The sequence below is a fragment of the Filicampus tigris genome, chromosome 19, assembly GCF_054856515.1.
Source record: "Filicampus tigris isolate MCC_2025a chromosome 19, RoL_Ftig_1.0, whole genome shotgun sequence".
Lineage (NCBI taxonomy): Eukaryota > Metazoa > Chordata > Actinopteri > Syngnathiformes > Syngnathidae > Filicampus > Filicampus tigris.
The window spans coordinates 5,207,971-5,233,686 of record NC_141235.1 but is presented as its reverse complement, the minus strand read 5'-3'; the positions used below and the strand labels follow the sequence as shown (position 1 = coordinate 5,233,686).

Sequence of the window (25,716 nt, the reverse complement as noted above, 5' to 3'; positions counted from 1 at the left end):
AACCGGCAATCAAGTGAGAGGGAGAGAAAGCGGCAAAAGGCCACTGTTGGAAGACATATCGATGGCAAAAGGCCACGGTTGTAAGACATATCGGTGTAAGTCTTGAATTTTCACGACCAAGTCACGAAATGACGAAGTAAGTAAATCACTAAAGGCTTGTTCACACTGTCTTAAGTAAGTCTTGACACTTTATGAGCCATAAATCTGACATTAGTTTTATGCTAGTCCAGGACGAACTACGGAGCCGTGACAACCTTCAATGACGAAAAACGCAAAAGTGTTTTTTTCTTCTTCACTATATGAGATAGTTTCTTGAATTTAAGTATTAATTCCCTTCAAAATGTAGTAATGTGGTTGTATAAACTCGAAACTCGTCAAAGTCTTTTTCATTTACGGGAAATCCGCCAGTCGAGGGCGCCATCGCTCACCATGTGTAATTTAGGTCTGTTAGCTAATTTTGTCACATAAAACATTTTATCAACGTATATATTCATTATCGAGTCGCCTACTAATTTACATGTAAGTTTTCTTTTGTAAAACAAATTAAAACCATGTGTAAATTATCAGTCTTAAGTTTGAATAGTGTTTCATTCAATTAGCTTTAAAGTGTGTTCAAAACTTGTGAATAGTTGTGTGGGTAGAGAAGAGTAAGTAAATATAGAAAAAGTACATTATTTAAATTTATGTTAGTTTTGTTTTCGTAATGAATATATTTTATATTATATTTTATTTCCAAACTTTTCCCCAAATACGTATAAACCTTTCATTGACTTTTTGGCACAGCATGTAGTTCATAGTTGCTGCGCTAGAGGGCAGCAAAGAGTTAACAATAAGGACCAGCTGAAGAAGAGTCAAATGATTTTGATTCTGCGCTCTAAGGAGACATGTTTTTATCCACTATTTAAAACAATTCCCGTGTTTTATAATATGTCTGTGATATTCTTTCGCCAAAATAAATAACTAACATTGCAGCTCTGCTTACCTTAGGGCTTTATTGTGATGCTTCGTCCTCTGAATCAAAGTGGTTCACTCTGGAACTGCGTCCTGCCAAGCTGTTTGTGTCATTGGTGGAGAAACATGGTGTGGGAGTGGCCCCATTGGTAGGTAACCTTGGTTACGTGGTTGTTTAGTTATAAAAAGCAATTTTCCATGTCCCTTTAAAGTGTCACAGTATAACTTGAAGGATTTAGCTCAGTTTGATGTTTGTTTTACTAGCTTAACTTGACGCAGAGAATGCAGAATACTTGCATACACGTCAGGAGGCCTTGCCGCACCTTTTTTTCCCATGATGCAACGGCGAGTTGGACCACACGCACGCTCCCATACGTGCACGTTTTAAATCGCGGCCCCCCTGGGGGCCCATCTGCTACTCAAAGCGCCACTGAAGGAATTCAGTGTGCCGCTGCCGAATTTCCCGAATAACACAGCATCTTAGCCGGGTATTCTGCCATTGTGTGTGCGTGAGTTTGTGACAGTGTGTGTGTATTCACAAGGGGCCAAGTGGAGCGATGAAGTTTGCCGTTGTCGCCCAGTGTGGGTGTTTTTCAGACTCTCTGGCATCATCTGTGAGTTAGTGTTCTCTGTGTTGCTGCCCAGTGTGCCCACTGTCTTCCCACAATGCCCCATTCAGGCCCCGGGGCCTCTCTCTCCCGCTCTCTCTCTCTCTCCCCCCTTTCGTCCTTTTTTGCACCCGTTAGGAGGAGGGTGTGCTATAATCATCATCAAATTTTTGTAAAATAGCTGTGATGTCATCTTTTATTTTTGTTTTCATCCGCTCGCTCTCACTCATTCTCTCGTTTTCCTCCCGTCTTTCTTCCCTTTTCTCTGTCTCTCTCTCTCTCTGAGCTCCCAAACACAAAAGACAAGGGGAGGCCGCGACAGGACCCCAGTGTATGCTGGTTGCCGGGGAGACGGGGAGACAGTGTCGGGTCTTTAAACTGCCCTCACTGAGGGGTGTGTGGAGTTTCTTTGGGGGGCTGGTGGGGGGGCTTATTTACATGGGAAGAGGACAAGGGTGAGAGCGAGGATTGGCGGTTTTAAATACAACTTTTTTTTTTTTCTCCCCACCAACCCCGTCGTCGCTGCTAAAAATCATTCCGCCGCATCAAATATTTACCGAGCGCTGGAAATGTAGAGCTGTTCATTATGTGGAGAATGCATAGCAGTCTAAATCAACCTGTCTCACACACACACACACACACACACTTTGATTGTGGTGGGAGCCTTGGTGTGTGTTGGCTTGCTGGCCGGCGCTGACTGCAGAATACATTAGCGAAGCGATTTAACCCTCCTTTTTTGTCAGATAGACCCGTTGGAAAGTGTTGTTGGAAATACAACAGAAATTAAATCTGCAGTTAATGGGCCCCTTTTGAATGGAAAATCATTCTATATCTTCCAACTTTGATGCCATGCAGTGGATGGTGTAGGCAGAAATGCTTTGCAATTTAGCGTTGCCCATCTGTTGCTTCCGGAAGAAGCTCATCTGAGCAAATTTATAGAACAGAGTCATAGAATTAGGCCACAATGGCTGGTCCAAACCAAAATGGTCGACTTCCTGTCCAAAGCTTTTTTTGCGGATCCGAGCACAATAGACATGTCCAACCATTTTCGTGTTCATCGGTGAAACTGGTGTTGAGGGCTTGAGGAATTGAAATGAAAGCTGCAAGCATGATGTTGTTCTGTTCCACTAAAAAATTAAACTGTCAGTTCGCAAATTGACAAGGTTTCACTGTACAGTGGTACCTTGACTTACACGTGCCCCAGCTTACAATTTATTTATGAATTTTTTTAGCCATGACTTGTTGAATTTCAGGTGAAACTTTGCAGGGGGCGCTACCGAGTGAAATCTGGGCTAAAGTACAGTAGGGAAACTATGATCAGTATATACAAAAGTGTGGAAAAATGGTGAGTTTTTCTGCACAAGTTAATAAAAAAAAAAAAAAAAAAAATACAAATTTATGTTTTGTTTCTGACACTTGGACAATTTAACCCGCCCCGGGTCAAACTGACCGGGGAACATTATTGCTCTTCCTGAGAAACTTAACAAGAGGGTTATTAGACTTGATTGAAAACAGGAAAAACAGACAAGAACGCACACACCCATCCAAACACATGCATGAACCCCCCTCCCCATCCACTCACACCCCTTAAAAAAAAAAAAAAAAAAAAAACCTCTCTCCCTTTACTGCTATCTTCCTGTCCAAAGGACTGTCAGCGGCGGTCACATTATGTTCTTTCTCTCTCAGTGATCAGGGGAGGGGGTGAAGCAGGCTCAACTCCAAGCCTGAAGTTCAATATCAAGCCCCCGCCACCCCCTCTCCGGCCCCCCCAGCCCAACAAAAACTCCACAATGAAAGCAGGAAGGGCAGGCAGAGGACGAATGAGCCACCCATGGCTGCATTCACCGTGGAAAACGCTGTGTTGTTGTTTAACTTTGGGATTTAAAGGGAAACTTTGTTTTAAGTGCGCGTGACGTGACTATATTTTTACGTTGAGGGCCCGAGCACAGTGTGCCAAGAAGGCCTCTCTTGAAAGTGCTTAGTTTCTTTGTCCTCCTTTGAGGGCTTTCCCATACTCCCAAAAAAAGTCATCAAATATTGCAAAGTTTTGTTTGGTAAGGGGCGAGGGTGTGACCAGATCTCATAGCGCACCTCTTGGAACCTTTTAAGCAGACAGGTTAACTAAGCGACATGAAATTTGGTAGACATTTCAAACATGAGTAGAGCCACAAAAAAAGTCTTAAGAGGCACAGGAAGCAAGTCCTTTTAGGCTCATTTTGCCCATTTCAGGCCTTTGAAATTTTGGAAAATTGAGCAGCCAAGCCAGGTTCACTTAGCAACATTAAATTTGGCAGGCATGTTCATTATAAGTAACCCCACAAAAAAGTCTTAAGAAGAAAAGCCTGAAAAGTCAGGCAGTCTACCATTTTGGATCAAAGCAATCATGGGAATTTAAGGAAAAAATAGGCCCTAAAGCCAGTTATACGTAGTGATGTGAAATTTGGTAGACATGTCCATCATGAGTAAACCCACAAAAAAGTCTCAAGAACCCATGTCTGAAAAAAGACACAGGAAGTCCACCATTTTGACTTGAAACAACCATTTTGAGGTCATGTTTGTTATTTTCAGACCCCTGTCATTTTGAGAAAAGTTAGCCCCCAAAGCCAGCTTCACTTAGCAACGTGAAATTTGGTATCCGTGTCTATCATAAGTAGACCCACAAATAAGAATCAAGAAACCATTTCCAGGTGTTCTTTCATAGTAGGCTCTGGAATTTGGGAAAAATTCAGTCCCTGAAGCCAGTTTCACTTAGCGATAAAAAAAAAAGTAGTAGGCATGTCTATCATGTGTGGACCTACGAAAAAAATCTCAAGAAGCCACCACGCCTGAAAAGAAACAGGAAGTCTGCCATTTTGGAATACAGCGGCCATTTTATGGTAATTTGGGCTTCAAAAGCAAACTCCCAGAGATTTTAGCAACCAAATTTTAAGAACGTATATTTGACATGAATTTTCCTCATTTTCTGTTGTCGGCAAAGTTGGACGACTCGCTCTAAAAATTCAGCTCCACAAGGTCAAAGCTGGACCAATGGCCTTGTGTGTGATGAAGGTCTCATCCTGAAAAGATTACGGCAATAGGTGCCCTCCGCTGGCAGTGTCGTATACATGCAATAGCGCTACTCCTGATGCCCCCATTTCCTTCAAACGTCTTCGTCTGGAGTCGCTGGACCGGCTGTTGTTGTAGGAGTTTCACTACTCGCTGTGATCCTGCGCAGATGTTTCGGGGCGAGCTTGCGCAATCAATTTCCCTTATATTCCCTCGACATTTAGACCTTCAAACCTGACACCCTCGCCCGCCCCCGCCTCCTTGTTATACATGTGCATGCCTCGCAGAAACCATGGCGAGCCGGGTGTGTTTTGTTCTCTCTTACTGCACAAATATGTGTAATGCCGTCTTCGAGTGGGAGACAGGATGGAGGGAAGACAAGGGAAAAGGGGGAAGTGGGACGGAACATTCGTGGCCTTTTCCCTGCATTTCATCTAAAGGGGTGTGTGTGTGTTTTATTGTCTGTGTGTGTGACAAGGCCTTGTTTTTGGTGATTAGTATGCAGAAAGGAAGCCTATTTGCATAATTAAGTGCTACAGAGAGAGTGAGAGAAGCAACAAAGTTGGTTAGTTTTTACCACAAAGAGTTTAATGATTACGTTATTCCTGCTCACAATGTTAAAGAGTTCATCATTCCCAGAGCCACCTTTTTCCTTTTTCTTTTTTTCTTTTTTTTTTAAAGAACACCTCTCAAAAAAGCATATGGACAGATACAATTAAGTGGTTAAACACAGAAATGTTTAGTAAAGCCTATACAGTGGCCGCTGAAGGGCAGATTAATATGGAACTACACTGTTAATTGTCAAAAAGACCCCCAAAAATTCAAATAAAGGCACAAGAGGCAAGCGGTGGCGCTCTTCTCCGAGGCTCCAGTTAACACACAAAACATCTCCAGTATTTCAGGACACACTGTCGTATAGATGTATATAGTAAGGCATCAACTCTGAAAAGGTCATTTAATGTACAAAATAGCATATAAAAATACATATAAACTCGTTACAGGTGTTACGACCCCACGATGTTTGATACCAAGGCCTCAGTTGGCTGTGTTGCATGTGCTCGTTTATATAGTACGTGCGGGCAAGTTATGACAAAAGTTCTAACAGTGTTCCATCCTCACACATACATAAAAGACATCTTAAAGATCAGTGCTTAATACTGTGTGGCACTTGGACAGGGATTGGGCAGGAAAATGAGAAGAGGTAAATTGCAATAAAATGGAATACTGCTGATTTTTTTTTTTTTTAAGGCACTTTTGTTCAGTTGTTGTGCAAGATTCTTTTCACGTGCATGTATTGGCATTTAAATACCGCGTGTTGACTCACAGGCTTGCGAAAGAAGCACCAGAATGCTTGACTTGATGATTTTTGGATTTCACTTTCTTTTTCGTGGTGAGAGAGGATCCGCCTTGGCATTTTACTTCAGTTGACGAGGTTAATGGAAGCACAAAATTCAATAAGGCACTCTTTAAAACGCTAGTGACATTTAAAAGAAAACAAGGAAGATTTCAGGCCTTGATTTCCCCTTTTTTTTTTTTTTTTTTTTTTTAAAGGAGGAAGGATTAATACATTGAAATCAAATAAAGCCTCAGCGGAACTGCAGTCAGGTGATATTTGTCATGAAGATTGATATAATGCTAACATGCTAACAGTTGCTATGCTAACAGATAGCCCCATCAGCACAGAAATGGCTGAGGCTGGTTAATAGGGATTTGACATCTCGCCCTGTAGTCGGGTTCTATTTACATGCTATAAAAGGCTAACATGCTAATTTTTGTATTGCTAACGTATCGCAAGCTAGCAACTGCAGTCCAAAAAGCACTGCGATCGATTTGACATCCTGTTCTGTAGTAAGGTATCACTACCTTGAGAACTGAAAAAAATGCTAACATGCTATCAACTTGTTTTCAGAATTATAATGGTCATTACAGATTTTACGTCCCGCGCAGCATTGGGCCCTATTTCAAATGAGGACTCATAAAATGCTATCATGTTAACAGTTTGCTTGTTATCATAAGATGATGCACTCTGGGTGGTCAATAATTATTTTTATTTTATCCTGCCTTGTAGTAGTTTTTTATTTCGCTTTTTGTACTTCTTGTTATATGTTAGCATACTAACATATATCAAGAAGTACAAAAAGCGCTGAGCCCGGTCGATCAGGGTTTCCACGTCCTGCCCTGTGGTTGGATATTTTTTTACAACAACAAAAAAGGAGAATTGATCAAATGCTAACATGTTAGCAGTTGGTTGCTCGTTGAAATGAAGTAGAATGCACAATATCAACACCTCTCTGTGGACGGTTTGCGTGCAGGGTGAGGACAATTAGCATCTTCAGTAGTTGAATTATAAAGGAGAGTAGTAATTATTTCTTATGCAGGAGCTCGTTTGGACCCCCACAATGGCAACGGTGGGCGATATGCGAGAGGAAGGCACATGGGCTAAAAGTTCGATGGCAGCGGTCCCAGCTGGGTTATCGCCGCCGCGGCCGCCGTCCGCTGCTGGTTAGACGTAAGGGTCGCTCCCGGCGCCGGCCTCTGGTTGGCTGAGCCGGGTAGGGGTGGGAGGGGGTGGGGCGCGGAGGGAAGGAGAGGAGAGCGGCGAGGCCGGGAGTGGGGTCGTGGGGGGCGTTTGGCCAATGAGACGGGTGGGGTGGGGGGTTCATCAGTGGAAAAGGTGTCATGGGTTAGTTGCCGTGGAAGCTAGAGTTAGACGGGACACAGACAGACCAGGAAAGGAAACGGAACCAAAAAAAAGGGCACACAGAAGGGGACATAAAAAGAAAAACAAAAGATAGAAGAGAGATTAGTTTCAGCTAGTGGCGTCGGGATGACAACAAGGCATTTTTTTTTTTTTTTTCTACGGAGGTTGCACATGGTGCTAGGGGCGGATGCTTGGCTGCCCCTGGCGTCATGTGACCGCCGCTACCGTGACGCTACTCATGCTACCAGACAATGAAACCATGAGGCAGAGGAGGAGACGCTGTGTTTACCCAAAGTGCACGCGGAAGACACCTATGATGACAAGACGTGACTGCACATTGGCCGCAATCGAAGATGTGTTTAGATATTCTCGCAAAAAAATCTAACTTTTAATCTTGAAAACTGAAAAACATTTTTTTTTTAAATTTCAAGAAAATATCCTACTTTTTCTTGAAAATATCTGACCTTTTTCGGAATTTTTTAAAAACTTTTTTACTCTAAAATAAAATTAAAAAAATTCTATACATACAGTGTTTTCCTCGTAAAGAAAGGGAGTAATTTTATCAGAAACTATATTATTTTATTTTATAATATACAACAGATTTAAAAAAAATTTTTTTTTCTTGAAAATAGTCAACTTTTTTTTTCCCAAATCTGAAAAAAAATAATTGTAAACATCCTTTTTCTGCCCCTCAAAAATGATTTTTCCTGGAAAATATTTTTTCTTCAAAAATGACTTTGGTCCTTAAAAATATAGCTGACTTTTTTTTCTAAAAACAAAACAAACATTTTTTTGCAATATTTTTCTCAAAGTTATATTACATTCCCTTCCAAAACTTTTACGTGTATTTGTATTATTAGTTGAAAAAATAAGACTTTCCATAAGAAATAAAATGACTACTTCTATTATTATTTGTTTCTCAGAGATTAATTTTGTCCAATTCTAAATTTCTCAAAAATACATTTTGCCCACAAAAACTTTCTGTGAACATATATTTTCCCATGGAAAACCCTCCCTCATTTTTCTTTTGAAAGTATACAGCTTAATACTTGTAAGGTGACATTTTTTTTGGTAGCATATTTTTTGTTTGTGCATGTGGTTGCTGGATGCAGATTTAGCACCACGTGCGCTTTGGGTAATCACTGACGGCATGGTTTCATGTGGGTGAGAGCGTGACCCTCTCGTAAGCGGCTAGATTTGCGAGTAAGGCTGACTTAATATTATTAATATTGATTATGCTTTGCTCCATTGGCTAGGAAGTATTAGCAGAGCGGCTAATGGCTACTGTGAGCAGAGAGGTGCCATAGTAAGAGACAGCAATGAGAGGTTAAAAGATGGTGATATATATATTTTTTAGAGGAAACAAATTCAAAATAGACAGTCTAACTACAAGAATTTAGAGGCTTTAGTTTGTCTTTGGAGATTTATTTTGTTCTCAATAGTCGTCTTTATTGCCTTTTTAGTGTTTTTTTTTTTTTTTGCTTGTTTTGTACAACAGGAGCACCACTGCTCACACACATACATATTGCAGCTAGCTAGTCCATGTCTATATTGCATAAAACAGTCATGAGGCCTGTGCATTGAGAAGGTCACCTCATCTTTAAAAACAACAACAAAATCAAAACAAAACAAAAACACACACACAAGAGCAACAACGCCGCCTTCCAGGGAACAGTAGGAACTACACACTCGGTATAGAAGTTTTACATGGAGACAGTTCATCTATAAAAAGCATACCGTAAAAATAAAAAATGTACAAACTAAAAAAAAAAAAAAAAATTAAAAAAAAAAAAAACTACAAATACTTTCAAGCGATTTTGTTCCATTAGCTTCATATAAGCACTTTAAAATCCCTATATACAAATGTATTTTTCTTTTTCTTTTTTTGCAGCTAAATACATGGCAACAGCACCACTCTGGCTAGGAAATATAATATGAAAGATGTAAACAGTCCCAATGATAAAGTCCAGTGGGCGACTGATAAGACCACAAACAACAGTATTTCATACAAAAAAAGAGCTTGGAACACAGACTTCAGTAGTCGTCACACGCTGTGTTTTAGTAGTAAAATGGGATTAAGTGGCGTGTAGTCATCGGGCACAACACTTTTGATCACTCACAACAAAATGCGGGAACTAGTGGAATGAAATCGGGTATAAATAAAAGGTTCCCATAGGACGTGCTGGGTAATAAGAAGTAGCAGAGATTAAAAAAAAAAAAAAAAAAAAAAAACGAGGACTCCCAAGTCCAGGAGTCACAAGGAAAGGAGTCACATGAATGGAGTGATTCACTGTAATTGAGAGTGGCCGCCCGGGTTATCGAACAAGAGATAAGCGCACCCCCCCACCCCCGCCCCCTCCCTCCTGACATGGCTCCTCCCGAAACGTCACTTTTTACTGCAACAAGACTGTTTTCACATTTGACGCCGAGCTCGGCATGCCATGCTAAGACACACGCACATAAACTGGTCCCTTGGTCTGCATGCACACACACATACGCATACGCACAAATACAGTAAAGTGGCTGGTGAGCTAACTAACCTCTGTCTGTGGTCACTACCCTTTGGTAAGGATGGATTCTCTTGTCTTGGCGGCGTACCTTAGCGGTCATGGCACCTGCTAACAAGCGCGACGACGTTGGCCAAAACAGAACACAGAAGGTTACTCATCAGAAAGAGACACATCACACAACGACAGCCGCCACTTCCAGGAGGTTTGACAACGTGCACAAAGCTGCCGGTGAGAGGGTGGGGAGGTGGGGTCGGGAGGGGTGTGAAGATTTAACCCTCCTGTTATGTTGCGGGTCAAACTGACCACTTTGAAAATCTAGATTCTGTTTTTTTAATACATTTAGATTACAATTTGTACTTCTCTAGGCTTATTTTTCCTTAAAATAATTTAAAAATATACAAGTTTTATTTTATTATACGTTGATTAAACATAGAGCGGGTCACATTGACCCATGAACTTTGTTGGTAAGAAACAAACACAACAGGAGTTTTTATATATATTTTATATATATAAAAAAAAAATAAAAATTGGGATAAAACTTCTTATGCTGGGCTGTTAAAAAATAATTTTTTTTTTTAAAAATTGCATTGTATTTATCATGATTAGACCTGTATTTACAGATTGAGATGAATCTTATGCTGGCCTTATTTTCGTCATTTTTTTTTATATATATAAAAAATAATAATTTGCAAACACCTCCCCTCTTACACATGCTACATCAAATATATCGACCCGGCAGCGACACTACGGGCTAAAAGGGGGCAGAAATGGCTAATTCTTTTCCTTGCAAATATTATACACGCTTTGTCGACTGTATTTCATGTCACACATACACACAACACACCTTATTTCACATCAAACGCAAGTGATAAGTGTACATACATAACAGGAGGGTTAAGTCATTCAAAGAGGACAGAATCATGTCGTGTTGTGGTCTTCTGTTCTCTAAAGATTAATCCAAACCACTACTTCCTAATTAAAAAAAAAAAAAAAAAAAAAAAAGCTTCACTAGTAGCTTCAAAATCACGCTGACGAGGCACTGGAATCAATAAAATTGCTTTTTTTTTTTTTAAAAAACATATATTAAATCACAAACAGCGCACTAGAACATCTACACTAGAAAAAAAGTGTTAAAATTACAAGCGGAACTATTTTTCTTTTTAAAGAAAAGGTTAGAATTGAAGGCGTCACACCACCACGCTAGTCAGCTAATAGAACGTCACGAGCAAGAAGAAGCCATGGACACTCGACTATAGCGCGAGGAATCTGTCGTCCTACAGTGTGAGCGAGCCGTGAGCCTTTGCTCCATAGCATACTGGGAGCATTTAGAGGGAAGGGGGAGTGGGGTTGGGGTGTCGGTTCTCGAAGGGGAGGGTTTGGGGTGGGGGTGGGATGGGGGGGTAGCTCTCTGCAAGCCAGTCCGTGTGCGCTAAGATGGATAGCTAATCGCTTAGCCTTTGGTTGGGAAAGCCATACCTGCGAAAACACAGGACGAAGGGACTATTAGCCCAATGATGAGCTTCTGCATGCGGGGTTACAAGTGGACGGATGTATTACGAGAGCTGGACACTGGACGCCGTCATCCCATGCCACTGATCAAGTCGTGCGACGTGAATTCCGAGCTGAGGAATCAAACCTGGCTTGCCTAAAGCTCAAGTTCACGGCGGTGTTCAAATTGAGAGCGTTGAGCCCCGCGAATAAATGCCACCGCTCAAACGGTGGCTGTGCATACCCTCGACTGCCGCGTATCGCGATATACGCACACCACATGAAGAGCATGCGTGGCATCTGTAAAGCTGAAGTTCACAGCAGAGTTTAAAGAGAAACAGGCTGCGCCATGAACTCATAAATGCCGCACCTCAAATTCTGGTGCTAACTCTTGTTTATTTGTGACCACTGCATGTGCGCGGTCGACATCTCTACCTCAATACGAACCACCTGCAGGATAGATGTGGCATCTGTAAAGCTGAAATTTACAGCATGGCGCATATTAGAGCAATTTCCGCATGCGTGGCATCGACTAAATTTCAAATTTTGGGTTGATGCCTCGGAGCCGAGTATCCAGGTCTCATAATACATCCATTGCCCATGTAGGAACATGGTAAACCGTAGCGACTATTTACCTAATACGCCGGTCGAGTCGATGGGGTATTCCAATATGGAGGGCGTCAATGTGTAGGGGTACTCGTAGGGCGTGTAGATGATCCCCGACTCGGGTCCTTGCTGCACCAGCGCCGGGTGCGGGTTGCCGCCCGGCACGAGGGCGGAGCTCTGGATCTGGCGGATCAGAGGCATGATGGTCGGCGTGGTCACGGGGGCGGGGTTGCGCAGGGTGGGCGGCAGGACCGGCGTGGGGCCGGTGATGATGCGAGGGGCCTGCGGGGTGCCGAGTGGGAAGCCGGCGGTGGCTGCGGCACACACACACACACACAAGATGCACAATGATTGTGTGTGCGCACCCACACGTCAGCGTACACACAATGGACAGGGGACGAAGAAGGGACAAACAGTCTATGTTAGAAGGAACAGAGCCATTGTTTGTATATACAGTGATCTCCTGTGCAAAGACCCCCGCCATCCTCCCCCCCCCAGGCCTCTCCCATCCTGTGCTGTGATCCTTACGTGTCTTGACATTGGCGTCTCTGTAGGTTCCATTGAGGATGGCCAGCTCCATCAGCTGCATTTTCTTCAAGTTGTCTTCGCCTTCAGCCTACACAAAGACACACGCAGCTGTCAATCGATGTCAACTTGAAGGCCGTAGGCCACCAGAACAATGAGAGTTCTCTCGGGCAATCAGCAAAAAAAGACAAGAAAAAGGTGAGAAAGAATACAATTGTGGCAATTGTGTAACATCGTAGGTGCGCTTCACCTCGCCTCACATGACATAAAACTTTTGACTTATTTGTCAAAAGCAACTTGGCCTTTGTGGTTTCCAACACACTGCTGCTTCTCACTCCCACATACGGCAACACCTCCATTAATCGTACGCTAACGGGCTACTTTAGCCAATGGGAGGCTTGAAGAAAGTCATTTTCCAGGAAAAGGCGACAAGAACATCAAACGCAAATGGAGATAAAGGAAGGCAAATGCGGATTAATAGGGACACGGTGTGTGACTTCTGAATAGATTACATCATAATAGGAACGGAAGTAAGGTGCACTAGTGGTTAGCATGAGGACAAGCAAGTGCTCTTGAAAATGGTTGGAAGAAAAAAAAAAAAAAGCCATGAAACAAACACAAACATCACACATGTTGATGTCATCTGGCCTAATAGTGTCTGCAAGTAAACATTCTGTCATCGTCAGAGACTGTAAACGGCTAAACACATAGCACCAACAGCCCCAGCATACCAACACCACGCATTGGGCGCTATTTCGTGTCCAACAAGCTAGTTGCACCTTAGCTCCAGTTACTGGAAGCTCGGCTGATTTACTGCTTCAAGGCAAAGTTTTGCGGGTAAAGCCAACGTCGTTAGTCGGAGCCCACTGCACATGTGCACTAACGTGGAATGAACAGGTGCTGGCGCTCGCCGCGACCACGTCTGACGGCCTTAACCTTTTCGGCTCGACTGCGGTAGAATTCCCCCCCCCCCGCTGGTCTTTTCATTCCGACCCAGTTGTTGCAAGAGGAAGCAGCTTTGTCATTTCACAATATGCGCCTATGTGTGTGTGCTATTTTCCACACGTGAGCACCGGAGGGAGGGCGGGGACGTATGTAGGTGGCGCCGGAGAATGCGAGCCATGCCGAGGAGTCCAATCAAAACGTCCCCTTGTGCAGGGGACAGCAACGACGACAAAAAAAAAAGAGCGGGGGGGGGGGAGAAAAAGGAATATTGTAGCCGGTCGTTGGGAATGAAGTGAGTTGTGAACGAGTGAAAGGAGTGATGGAGTGGGGAGGACGAGTGAACAGACTCGCCATTCATTCGTGCAGCCTTTCAAACAACCCGGCGTTGCCGTGGCAACCCCTTTTTGTGCGTGTTCCCTAATTACCCTAACCCCTTACACATACTCACACACACACACTTTGGGACCGACAATCCCCTACTCCCCCCCCCCCCACCCTTCCGTGCATACCAAAACGCTCAACTCTCATCCCCGTTTCTTTCGGGATACTCACAGCGGGGATGAGGAGTTTTTTGACTTCGTTGATGGCCCGCTGCAGCTTAATCTTGGCGCGGTTGTGCGTGTCCTCCACCGTGATCAGGACATGAAGGTCCTCGCTCAGGTGCTCCCAGTTGGGCTTGCCTCGGTTCATCTCCTCCTGCAGGGAGTACAACAACAAGCACGCTTGGTTTGTATGCGCGGCGTGGGCCCTTTCCCATTCTCGCGCTACAACGAGCGACATGTAACATGGTGCTGTGGGTGTTTTTTTTTTTTTTTAAATAAAATAAATAATCCTGTTATGTTGAACGAAAAAAAAAAAAAAAAAATTGACATGTATGTTCTATGCGCCCCCACTAGTGGCACTGGCATTCTGATTAATATTGCATTTGTGGAATGTGAATTAAGAAGTCTCCATCTTTATCCATCTTAGGGGCAGCCATTTTGCTACCTGCTGTCGACTGAAAATGACATCACGTTTACTCAGGGCTCAGGTAACGACCCATCGCCGCTCATCTGTTTTCTGACGTTGGTCATGTGACTTATTTGACATCTCCCAATATATTGAGTTAAGAATGAGATACAAAGTATAATTACAGGGAACACAGGAATGTTGATTCGAGAAATGACTGGCCATGGGTTGCGCAACTTTCTCAAACTCCCCAAGTCACACTCGTTGCAACACGCTTATCGCTATTGTGTCCTTTATCTCAGAAGACTGGCATCAATTTTGCCGTCACTGTTTGAAACAATGAAACTGCTCTGTACATTCTACTGGAGAGTTGACCTTTACATGGCTTGATGTGCGCAATGTTTCACTGAATAGTGTGTCATCGTCATTATCTTATTACTGTATTTAGTTGTTTTGTTTCGATTTCTGAAGGTTGCCTTTGGTTCCCGGTTATGTGTGCATGAGTTAGCCATAAATAACCATGCAAGTTGAGGGAAATCAATTCGTTCTACTTTTTGGCAAATCTGTCAAAATGAACTTTTATTGTCGCATAATTAACAAGAAAAGAGACTAGTAACAGTCCCGTCAGCCTCCCTGCATTATGCTGCTAGCTTGAAACGCTAATCAAACGCTAATGTGAGGTAAAAGAGATGTTTGAGTTTTTATTTAATTTTGAAATGTTGTATGTCGTTACTATGCATAATGTAGAAATACCAATTAGTACAATATTTTCCTATTATCCATTTTTGTCTGTATTTGACTCATAGTCACTCTCTTTTTGAACACATATTACATAAACGACTCTTACTGTACCTTACGTTGGGCAGGTAGCTGTTAGCAGCTGATCAGCAGTTACCTTCTACCACTGCCCATTGACGATCGGGACCTTTCTCTGTATCATTTTGATAAGTTTACCACCCTCCTATCTCCGGCATCAATCCCAAAAGGAACCTCGTCTGTGTGTCGGACCGCTATTGGAATATTCCATCCCGTTGCTGTTTGCTGCCAAACTCATTATCTATCAGGAATTTGTTTGTTTGCTTGTGGTTAGCTTGGTTCTACGGGAAAAAAACTGGGAGTAGGTGGCTATGGGAATGGGTGGAGGTTTACTGTATTTTGATCATAAAATGTTACTTTGGATGGGCTCTATGATCATACCTGTGACCCAATTTGGAATAAGCGGTTTCAAAAAATGGAGGCATTACACTGCAAAAGCTACAAGGCCAGGCTAAACATTAGCACCACAGCATGCCCATTGATCCTGCCCACAGGCAAGGGATCGTGAACAATTTTAGCGTCTCGGCTCTAGTTCATATTTCATAACCCCCCCCCCACCAAAAAAAAAAAAAAAAAAAGTAATAGGAGATGAATATTTGATGCAACCACACGCTGGCGCAAAACGAAGTTACGAAAGCTCCGTCGCAGTGTGGGGCGTGCAGGCGGGGGTGAGAGACGGCCCGCTCGGCGAATGTTTTGTCAAGTGAGATGTATCGTTTTGAAGAGCACTAAAAGTCAACATCTTTCTCTCGCCCCCCCCTCTCCCACTGTGTCTCTGTTTTCCTTCCTCTGTGTGTGCGTCTCTCTCAGAGGGTTTGCGGGATAGGGAATGTTCTAGAGAGAGAGAGAGAGAGCGACACAGAGAGGGAGGGAAAGAGGTGGGTGGGGGGCGTCACATGGAATGCTGGACTTGCTCCACCTGCCGTTTGGAAAGCTGGAGCCATCCAACGGGAGGAGACACCAGGGGAGAGGAAGGAAACACAGATGGACTAAGCAGCGGGATAAGGAGAGACAAACTGAAAACACATTGTGGGTGGTGAAGACAGATAGATAGATAGATAGATAGATAGATAGTATGGTATGGTATGGAAAGCTATGATTTCAAACAGCCCCTGAAGGCAACGCTCGATTACAGTCTGTCGATAGAGGATGGGAGAAAAGTTATGATTTCAGACAGTCCCAAGGCAACACTTGACTACATTCTGTAGATAGCTGACTAGATAGATAGACAGTGCGAGGGAAACTATGATTTCAGACAGTCCCCAAAGGCTCCACCCAATTTCATTACATTTTCGAGTTTCGCCCATTTCCGACATTCATCTATTGTGCAATCGTGACTTGTGATGTCTGGACGCCTCCTGACACGAGTCATTACAATTATTTTGAGTGTGTCAAAAGAACAGAAGTTCCTGTGAAAACAGGAAGTGAAGCCTCGCTCGGTCACTATTGCTTTGATTAAAGCGGAAATATGTCATTTTAATCGTTAAAGTAATACATATGAAATCATATACACTGGTTTATTATAATGTTTAATAGTGTTACTGCCGTTGCTAAGGCTATCTACGATAATATACTGTATAATATTGGTGAACAACCATTAAAATTCATAAAGAGGTGTGTACTGTTGGCAGTAACAATCTTCATTGACTGGCTATCAATTGAAAGTACCGTAAATGACGTGTCAAAACTCCGGGGGCGGGGGGAGTTTTGCTTTAGTAAGGGACTCCTTTCAGTAAATGTAATTAAACAATGCGTGCAAACATTCCTGCCATCTATTAAGGACAAGCAGAAACGTTGTGTTAGCGTTTAGCACATTCATTGGATTCTTTTACTGGTGAAAAGGATGCCTCGCAACTGTTCCTAATCGATTCTAGGGGAGCACCTGAGACACAGTTGTTCCTCATGTTGACTTAAATAAGCGATTTTATTCAAGAAATGTATTTGTCATGTAATTCTTACTCTTGGGAAGCAGAAACACAAGTGTGTTCTGTTAGCCCTTAGCATGTTCGTTGGCTGGCTAGGCTTATTTAGCTTCTGTAATCCACTTTGGTAAAAGTATTGAAATAATGACGCAGAAACGCGGACGTATCTTGTTAGAGTTTTGATCGTTCGTCACGTCAGGCTTGTTTAGCTTCTGTGGGCTAACAATTAAAAGTAACACTTGAGTGGAGTGTTGACACAGCTGTTTCTTACTTCTACTTTACCGATTCCTCCATCCGTCAATTTTCCGTGGCGCTTATCCTCACTAAGGTCACGAGTGAGCCGGTGTGAATCGCAGGGTACATAGAGACAAACACTCACTCACATCCACACCTATCGACAGTCTAGAGATTCCAATGAACCCAACATGCGTGTTTTTGTAATGTGGGGAACCCACGCAAGCAAGGGGAGAACATGCTAAAACGCACGAAGACGGCAACCGAGATTCAAAACCCAAACCTCGGAACCGTGAAGCAGATATGCTATCCAGCCGGCCACCGTGCTGCCTAAATAATACACTATTCACAAATTCATCTATTTGTGTTTTTTTTGGGGGGGGGCGGGTTCTGGTCCTACTAGCAGCTATTCCCTTACAAACTCCCATATTCACTATTTTTGTGCTCTTTCTGGAACGCCCAAGACAGCAAAGTGTCAAGGAAGCATTTTGAAGTCATACATCTCGACTGAGAGACAAGCTTCGTAAGGGGCTGGCAAGGGGAGGAGCAAAGTTTAGCCTGGGTTGTTAGTGGAGGTTAGGTTGAACTTCCGCTGCATGTGCATGTACAAGCGCACTTCCGTTGCATTTTTTTCAAAATCAAATCACCTGTAAGCAATTTATTTTCAAGGGTATCACAAGGGAAATCACAGTTAATGGATTACTCACGCTTTAAACCATAAATATAGACAAGTACATCCATTTTTAAGGCGGCGGTTGTCAATTATTTGATGTTTTTCGCTCCCCTGATAACTGTACATAAACTTAGCATGTTCATCGGCCAAGCTTTTTAAGTTTCTGCGCGCTGAAACTTTAACTGAAATTAAATGACACTTCACAACTCAAGGGGGAGCCCTGGAGCCACAGCTGTCAGTTACAGCTCCTTGAATAGGTGAGCGCTTTTAGTCAAATGCAATAAAACAAGATCTGCAAACGCCCCTGGAGCCGGTTTGAAGAGCGGCGCGTACCTTCTTCTTGTCCCGCATTGAGCCTTTCCCGCGCACCATGATCTTGCAGCCGGTCTCCGCCTCCAGCTGTTTGGCCGTCAGTCCGCGCGGGCCCAGGATCCTCCCGACAAAGTTGAACTGCCGAGCAAGGAAAAAGAATGAAAATAATATCACACACAAGGGGGTCGCATACGACACGGGCCCGTTTGGGGTCAGCGGTGTGCTTGTGCGATGTGTTTGTGTTACCAAGCGAGACCAAAATAGATCATCATAGGGGGCGCTTGGCGGCATGAGATGACGGCGGCACTCGCTTAACCTTATCTGTCACGGAGACTGAGTGATTAACAAGACAGCTGCCCCGTTTGTGTGCGTGTATGTGTGTATCCTCATCTCACACACGCACACACACAATACTCTCTCAGTAGCTACACGTCGATGGCGCGCTGACCTCTGACTCACATGGGCGCGCGCACGCTAGATAGAGACGAACGGCTCCTCTAAATTTAACCTTGATCTCAAGCGTTTGCCCCGCCGTCATGTGAGTGAGGACAGCCTGTCATTGTGCCGGCTGATTGGCGAGCTGATGCGTGGTGGTGGAGGCGGCGGCGGCGGCGCAGGGGAGGTGAAGGGTAGAGGATAAAGAAAAAACAAACAATAAAAATTGTCCCAAAAAAAAAAAAAAAAAAAGTCATGTGAGCCCTTCAATCTGGATCAACACAACTCATATTGAAGTACTTAACTGTACTTGGCAGCGGTGGCGAGGATGTGCCGGATGCACGTGCGCTTCATAGGGCCTTAGACTGAGGGCAGGGGGAAAGATTTAATCCCACCTTTTTGAAGCGACGATAAACATGTATGAGGTACGGCGTCATGCTGATTAAAACGGTTTGGATAATCAGCATAATTTATCGATAAACAAACCTGGGGGAATTAACACAGTAATTTGATCCGTATACGTTTTAAGATGAAGTTAATTAATCGTTGGTTTCTAGCATTTGTGTTTTTTGGGGGCTTGTCTTTGTATGACATCACAGTTTTGCGCATTGATTTTAGAAATCAGTTAATTTCTTTTTTATTATGGCATCTTAATGTCTCCTTGCGCGATTTCATTTCCTGTTGGCAGGATGAATTTTGAAACCGTTACTTTTTATAAATCATTCGTTGCGCATTATTCCAACAATTAATTTACCTCCTTTGTATGACATCACAGTTTCCTATTGGTGCAATGAATTTAGAAATCACGCATTCGTAACTGTCTCTTTTGCGTGACAACACCGCTCATTTCATATTGACGGGACGAATTTAAAAATCAATGGTCTTTAGAAATCATTTGTTTTCTCATTATTCCGGGAATGAAATCGCCTTCTTCATCACAGTTAACGCCCTCATATCCTATTCACACGATGACTTTAGGGATTGCGTAATTTCTCATTTTTCTGGCATGTGGATTTTCTCCTTTAAATGACATGATAGTTTACGCGCTAATTTCCTATAGGCATGATGACAGGTGTGTATTTGCATCCCGCCATCAGCGTATCCGATTTCCGGATGTCCATCAGTGCCCGGAAATGAATCAAAAAACACGCTGTGAAGCGCACAAGTGGTCGGCCATTTTGATTTGTAGGCGCGGTTTCCAGTTTTGTAGTTTTAATATCCTACTCAAACTTTTAATTCAAGACTTACGCCATTTCCCATAAACACAATTCACCATTGTTGTTTTAATGTGTTTGTTTGTTTTTCTGGAAAAGTCTGGCTTCTGATTGACCGAAATAGCTCTACGGGTATTCATATCGAGTTTTAATGACATTGATGTGTCTAGTGGACAAGCCCAGCGTTCCGCCGCGGACAGGAGATAAAAGAGTGCGAGGGTAAAAAGTAAACAGCTGGCAGAGCGGTTCGACGGTCACACGCTGGCTCCCCCACTCACGTCGGGGTACTCTTTGACCGGCACGTAGAGCTTCTCCTGCAGCTGGGCCACCGGTCCGACGGCTTCGGGCAGCTCCTCCATTTCGCGTCCGTTGAACATGCCTCCATTCACTGTGTCGTTGTACATGTCCTTGCGTACCCGCCCGATCTCTGCCGGACAACAAAAAAAAGGAGAGACTCATGAGACAGCGCTGACAATTTCTCCTGCTATGTTGACACATGCTGTTCCCGTTTAACCCAGTAAATATGCTCGCTCGGGAGGTCACTCTGACCCAATAACGAAACTGGACAGAAAGGATTGCTCATTTTCAAAACACGTGCAACGTCTGCTCTTATGCGCAGCGGCCCCGTTAAAACAGTCATGCTTGTAATGTTTATTAGGCTCGATCCGGCGACCCACAATGCCTCTGTAATGACACCCCGGCGCAATAATAAGTGCTTACATGCCAACTGCACGCACGCACACAAACACGGCCCAATGGCTGCCTTGAGGCGCAAATATCGCCTGACCTCAGCAGGCTTGGTGGCTAGCTGCCGTCCGTCCCTTGAACAACCTATTGTGACCCTCCACTTTTGGGTCATGGCGACACTTGCAACGGGAAAATGAGAAGCGAAAGAAGGCCATAGCGAAGCGCTGTCATCATCAAGCCGTCTTCTGTGTGTTTCATGACACCAATGAATAGCTGTCACGTAGCATTAGGTGATGTACAGTACAGCACGTGTCCACATAACCCTGAAATGGACTAAAGGGGGTGTGCGGCTGCCTGGTCTGGGCGCTTGTCCACATAACTCAGGCCAGAGCCAGAACACGCCGAACACGGGCCACTTTGATTCTAAACGTGGCTGTCATGCTATCATGTGGTGTGACAAGAGACACTCGGCCTTCTGCTTATGTTTGTCTTTAAAATAATGACTTTGCCTGTTGTAAAAAAAAAAAAAAATAATTACAAATTAAAAAAACACACACACAAGTCAAGCTTGAAAAAGTATTGAAAATAACTAGAGGACACTATTTGGAATGATGTCATTATTTGAGTATTGGCGCTTTAGTGAGGAGGAATGGAACAAGTTGCCCAGTGACATGCTGTGTCGTTCCAGTGCAGGGATGGGCTGCATCACTCCCACCATAAGCCTGCGCATTAGGTCATTGGCAAAGACTAACAACTGTCTGTTTGTTCCCATCACCAACTCACTCACTCACTCACACGCTCACTCACTCACTCTGCATGTGTGTGGAACTAATAAAGCGCAGAGAAAGGCATATAGATTTCAGATATTATAAACTTTAAGAATGTCGCATTTGGCCTGTTTAATGTGACATGCTCGAGCGCAACCACCGCCCCCCAACACCCCCCCACCCCAAACGCCCCACCCACCACCTTACCTTCATCCAGCAGCCGCTCCAGATGTGTGAAGATGCCACTGAAGTTGGGCAATGAACTCATCACCTTCCGGTCGTTCATCAGCTGCATTAAGTAGTCCGGGTTGGACTTGGGTCTGTCCTTCACCTCTGTCTCCCCGACCATGGCTGAAGCGTCGACGCAAAAGCACTCTGCTTGTATTTAATATTTAAATATTATATGGTGGAGTGGTGGGGGGTGTTAAAAAAAATAAAAAAACAAAAAAAAGTCCCCACACGGAGCGATGCCAGGACACCACCGTCTTCTGGCCGACGAGCGTGTCTCTCAAGCGGCTACTCTTCAAATCACAGCCGCCCCCCCCCTGCTCGGTTCCGAGCCCGATTCGTCTCCGTATGATGCGAGCCCCTCCTCGACCACCCCCGGCGACTTAAAGTTGTTTTTGACGGAGAAGGGGGGGGGGAGAAAAAGTTCCCTTGAGAGTTTTCAAAGTGGACCGCGAACAAGTTGGTGGCGGCTGCGGTGTCGCGGACCCGGGCTCGCTATCATATGATTACAGTAGTGCGGGTGAGCACGAGTGGGGCTCTGGGGAGCGCGCCGCGCGTCACCGCCAACGCCTGAGGGGTGGAGGCTCGTGCTCGTCCCCATTGAGCAGCTAATACTACAAACGCCTCCTCCCCTCCCTCCCGTGTGACGTCGCGCACGCGCACGCACAACAATACGTACAGGGCAACGTGAAGGTATGCGCATCTGTTGCTTCACCTCAGCTGTCTGGTTTGACCTGGGGCGCGCACGCGCGCGTGCGTGCGTGTAGCCGGCTAGTTCAGCTACAAGGCTAGCTTGTTTATCACATCGATTAGGATATTGTTACAGTACTTTGCAAATTACAACAGTTGTTTTTTTCCTGGATTTAACATAAATATATTTTTATTTTTACATTATTTATATCTAACATAATGTGTCCGGTAATTCGGGTGTGTTAGATTTTTAGTTAGACCGATATGAAGCTCGTCAATGTGATTTCTGTACATTAACATAAAGCATTGTGGGTACATATGGCTGAAGAAGCATGAATCTACGCACCATTTGAGCCTCCACGATACCTTCTATAATATATAATACAGAAATGGCAATCAATTGGCCATTTACCACATGGTTAGTAGAGTGAGCATCCTCTCCATCCTCATTGCCAGTGTTTTTAGTTTGTATTTGTGTTTGACTGATTGTCCCATTCAATGGGCAATGCAAGGTAGCCTTATTTATATTGCACATTTCATACACAAGACAACTCAATGTACTTCACACAATCAAATACACAGCACATTAAGCATTTACAAACAGAACAGTTAAGGCAATAAACAGCAGCCACTGTCGCTCTTGTATTTTTTTCACTACACTCGAGCGGCGACATATCGGAAGTTTCTTGATCTTTCTTGATAGCTGGCTAGCTTTACTAGATATCTATCATACAGTTCAATCTCTATAACTAGCCAAATACCATAGTTTATGTAGTTATTGCTAACTATCAATTAGATAGTTTAGCTTGATAGCTAGTTAGATTTTTTTGGTTGGTATTTTGCTTTGTAGTTTAGCTTGTTAGCTAGCTGTATTACGAGCTATCTTGATAAATTCCAACATAATAACTTCACAAATTGCATCATAATAAGCCTAATTTAGAACCACAGGCTATACATCAGACAAGTTCAAAGCCATGCAGCATGACATTGACTTACTGGGATGTATTATGCATAATAAACTAACTTTACATATTCTTGCTGTATGTGAACATTTATCACTTAAATGCAATTTCAGTTAGCTGAAGCAGAACATCCATGACTTTAAAAGGTTCATTAAAGTTGCGAACTTGTGAGGCTTTCAGTTTGTCACTCTTGTGAGTTTGAAAGAAAAAAAGTGACCGTAATGTGTTTTATCTTCTGTTTTCTTTCCAGTGAAATAAGGCTAGTGGGGCGGCACACCCCGGCATCCTACGGCTGTGCAACCAGGTGGATGCTTTGCTGAACTAACAAGGCGGCGCAAAGTGTGCGCTTGTTCTCACTGGGTGGCTGCCTGAAATGTCAGCGCTGAAGGAACAGATAGGTGCGAGAATCTAAACATAACCTGCTGTAAATCACACACACACACACGTAGGTGAGACAATAATGTGTGTGTGTGGCTGTTGGTGGGTGGGATACGGTCTTGTCTATATCTGTGTGTGTGTGAATTGTGACGGGGCAGCATGGTAATGGCTGGTCAGCTGGTATGGCGAGTATTCAGGGCGGGGGCTGTGCATTGTCCTCTCATGGCTCCCCAACAATGCCCCTCTGAGCAGCTCGCCACACATCTACCAGTCACGGGTCTCTCGCTCACCCTCTCTCTCTGCTGCTTTGCTTTCCATCGGCCATATTTATTCAGCCGGGGCGAGGCGTAAAGTGAGACGCGATGGTTGTTGTGAGAGCCGCGGTGCTCCTGACCATTTGGGCGAAGGTCAAGCAGCTCGAGGCCCCCTGCCGCCCCCACTCCCACCCCTCCGCTCACCATACTTCAAATCAAAGGACATGTCATTCATGTTGGAGCTGCCAGGACACATACATACCTCCATACACACGTCATTACATGATGCAGACACTGAATAATTTATAGCTCCTCATCAGTTCTGAAAGGCCTTATTCAAAAATAATGTGTTCCCGTCATCCATATATACAAATAATAACTGATGACATTTCACAATAACGTACCAAAAGATTGATTGTCCATCTAATTTGCCCCCAAACTTTTGTCCATATGTAGAACATGTACAGTATCAAACATTTTGTGAGTTGTTGTTGTTGTTATTTTTAAAATCAAAATAACATACATTTTGGTTGATAACATAGGCAAAAAAAACCAAAACTTGAAAATATGTCTGTATTTTTGTCACTTTTCAACTCTTGTTGGTGTAATCTTTCCCCAATTTTTTTTCCCAAGGAAAAGTATATGCAGTACCTCCACATTTTGTGGGTTTTGTGGATAATATAAATATTTCATTTTAAAAAAGACCACAACAACCTTGGAGATACACTTGTAATTTCTTCACTTTTCATTTCTTATAGGTCGTATCTGTATTTCCTTCACTTTACAATTCACATGGGTGGAATTTGTCACAAATCTCTTGTCCATGTCCAGTGAAAAACCTATATGTTTTCGACAAACTTTGAATTTTATTTCCAAATAACAAATATTTCACACAACAAAAAGGGTAACAATAGCTTTTTCAACAGTAGTAATAATAAGAAATAACTTAGTGATGATAGTTTTGATAAAATGACAAAATATTATTGCCCATTTCATGTTAACGTCATAGGTATGCCAACATGTGTTTGTGTTTGACTTTGAAATATGATGTCTTTACTTTTCCACATTTATGTTGTGATCAGTGAAGGCTTGTGAAAAGACGCCTTCTTGTGGACGATGGGTGCAACTGTCTCTGATCAAGATGTGGAAAAAGACACAAAAATGAGGAAAACACAAAAAAGGTGAGTGTTAGAAAATCTCTATGCGGCAAACTGTTGCAGATGATTTCCAAAACAATTTCAGTTTAAACCAAGTGGGTGGATAAATGTTTCAGTGCATTACCTACAGTCAGCTACAGGGGGCGACAGAGCAACAAGGTGATGGCAGCAGCTTTCTCTGGCTGAAAATAAACGTACTGTTCTTTAAACACTTGGTTATTCTGGATTAAACTTTAAAAAAAAACATTTATTTAGATTTTTATTGAATATAATATATTCATTAATTTACATAAATTCGATTTTGGTCTTATAGACAAACCGACAGATACAGTAGATGGTGGCATTAATTCAACTCCACTCCCTGTTTTTTGCCTCCCAGTGCACCTTCCCCTCCCTGACTCTTGCATGTACATGACGAGTAAGTGCTCACGGTAGGACATCAGCCTCTCACCTGGCTGACGGGGGACTCAGGCTAATCTCAAATCCGATTAGGCTCCTTATCTACTCAGTCCTGCTTTTATGTGCTTTGGAGCCAACTGAAATACCGTGCAAAGAAGAGACGGCCTTTCTCACCCTCACTGCATCAGGAAACAGCAATGAATGTCAACTAAATAGCTAGATAAGTGATGCATATCCAAATAAGTGCCTCTAAATGATGTC

At 43.4% G+C, this 25,716-nt stretch overlaps 1 protein-coding gene and 1 long non-coding RNA gene across 5 annotated transcripts; one reads left to right on the top strand and one right to left on the bottom strand.

Moving 5' to 3' along the window:
• Positions 1-8: 8 nt before the first annotated feature.
• Positions 9-25,073, top strand: LOC147129066 (uncharacterized). Its single transcript, XR_015082399.1, has 7 exons — positions 9-136; positions 988-1,100; positions 9,876-10,043; positions 12,464-12,632; positions 14,349-14,409; positions 23,518-23,665; positions 24,982-25,073. It is a non-coding gene; the product is annotated as an uncharacterized LOC147129066 (long non-coding RNA).
• Positions 5,545-22,186, bottom strand: qki2 (QKI, KH domain containing, RNA binding 2). Of its 4 annotated transcripts, XM_086015749.1 has the most exons (9): positions 21,595-22,186; positions 20,212-20,360; positions 18,306-18,422; positions 13,932-14,075; positions 12,438-12,525; positions 11,939-12,223; positions 11,292-11,315; positions 9,846-9,923; positions 5,545-7,304 (listed from the first exon to the last, which is right to left on the bottom strand). In XM_086015749.1, exons 1-9 carry the CDS (start codon positions 21,734-21,736, stop codon positions 7,282-7,284), a joined length of 1,050 nt encoding a protein of 349 aa, XP_085871875.1. In that variant the 5' UTR covers positions 21,737-22,186; the 3' UTR covers positions 5,545-7,281. The 4 variants fall into 4 exon arrangements, with proteins under 4 accessions (XP_085871875.1, XP_085871876.1, XP_085871877.1 ...); XM_086015750.1 differs by lacking the exon at positions 11,292-11,315; XM_086015751.1 differs by lacking the exons at positions 5,545-7,304; positions 11,292-11,315 and having other exon boundaries at positions 9,339-9,923; positions 21,595-22,185.
• Positions 25,074-25,716: the final 643 nt, after the last annotated feature.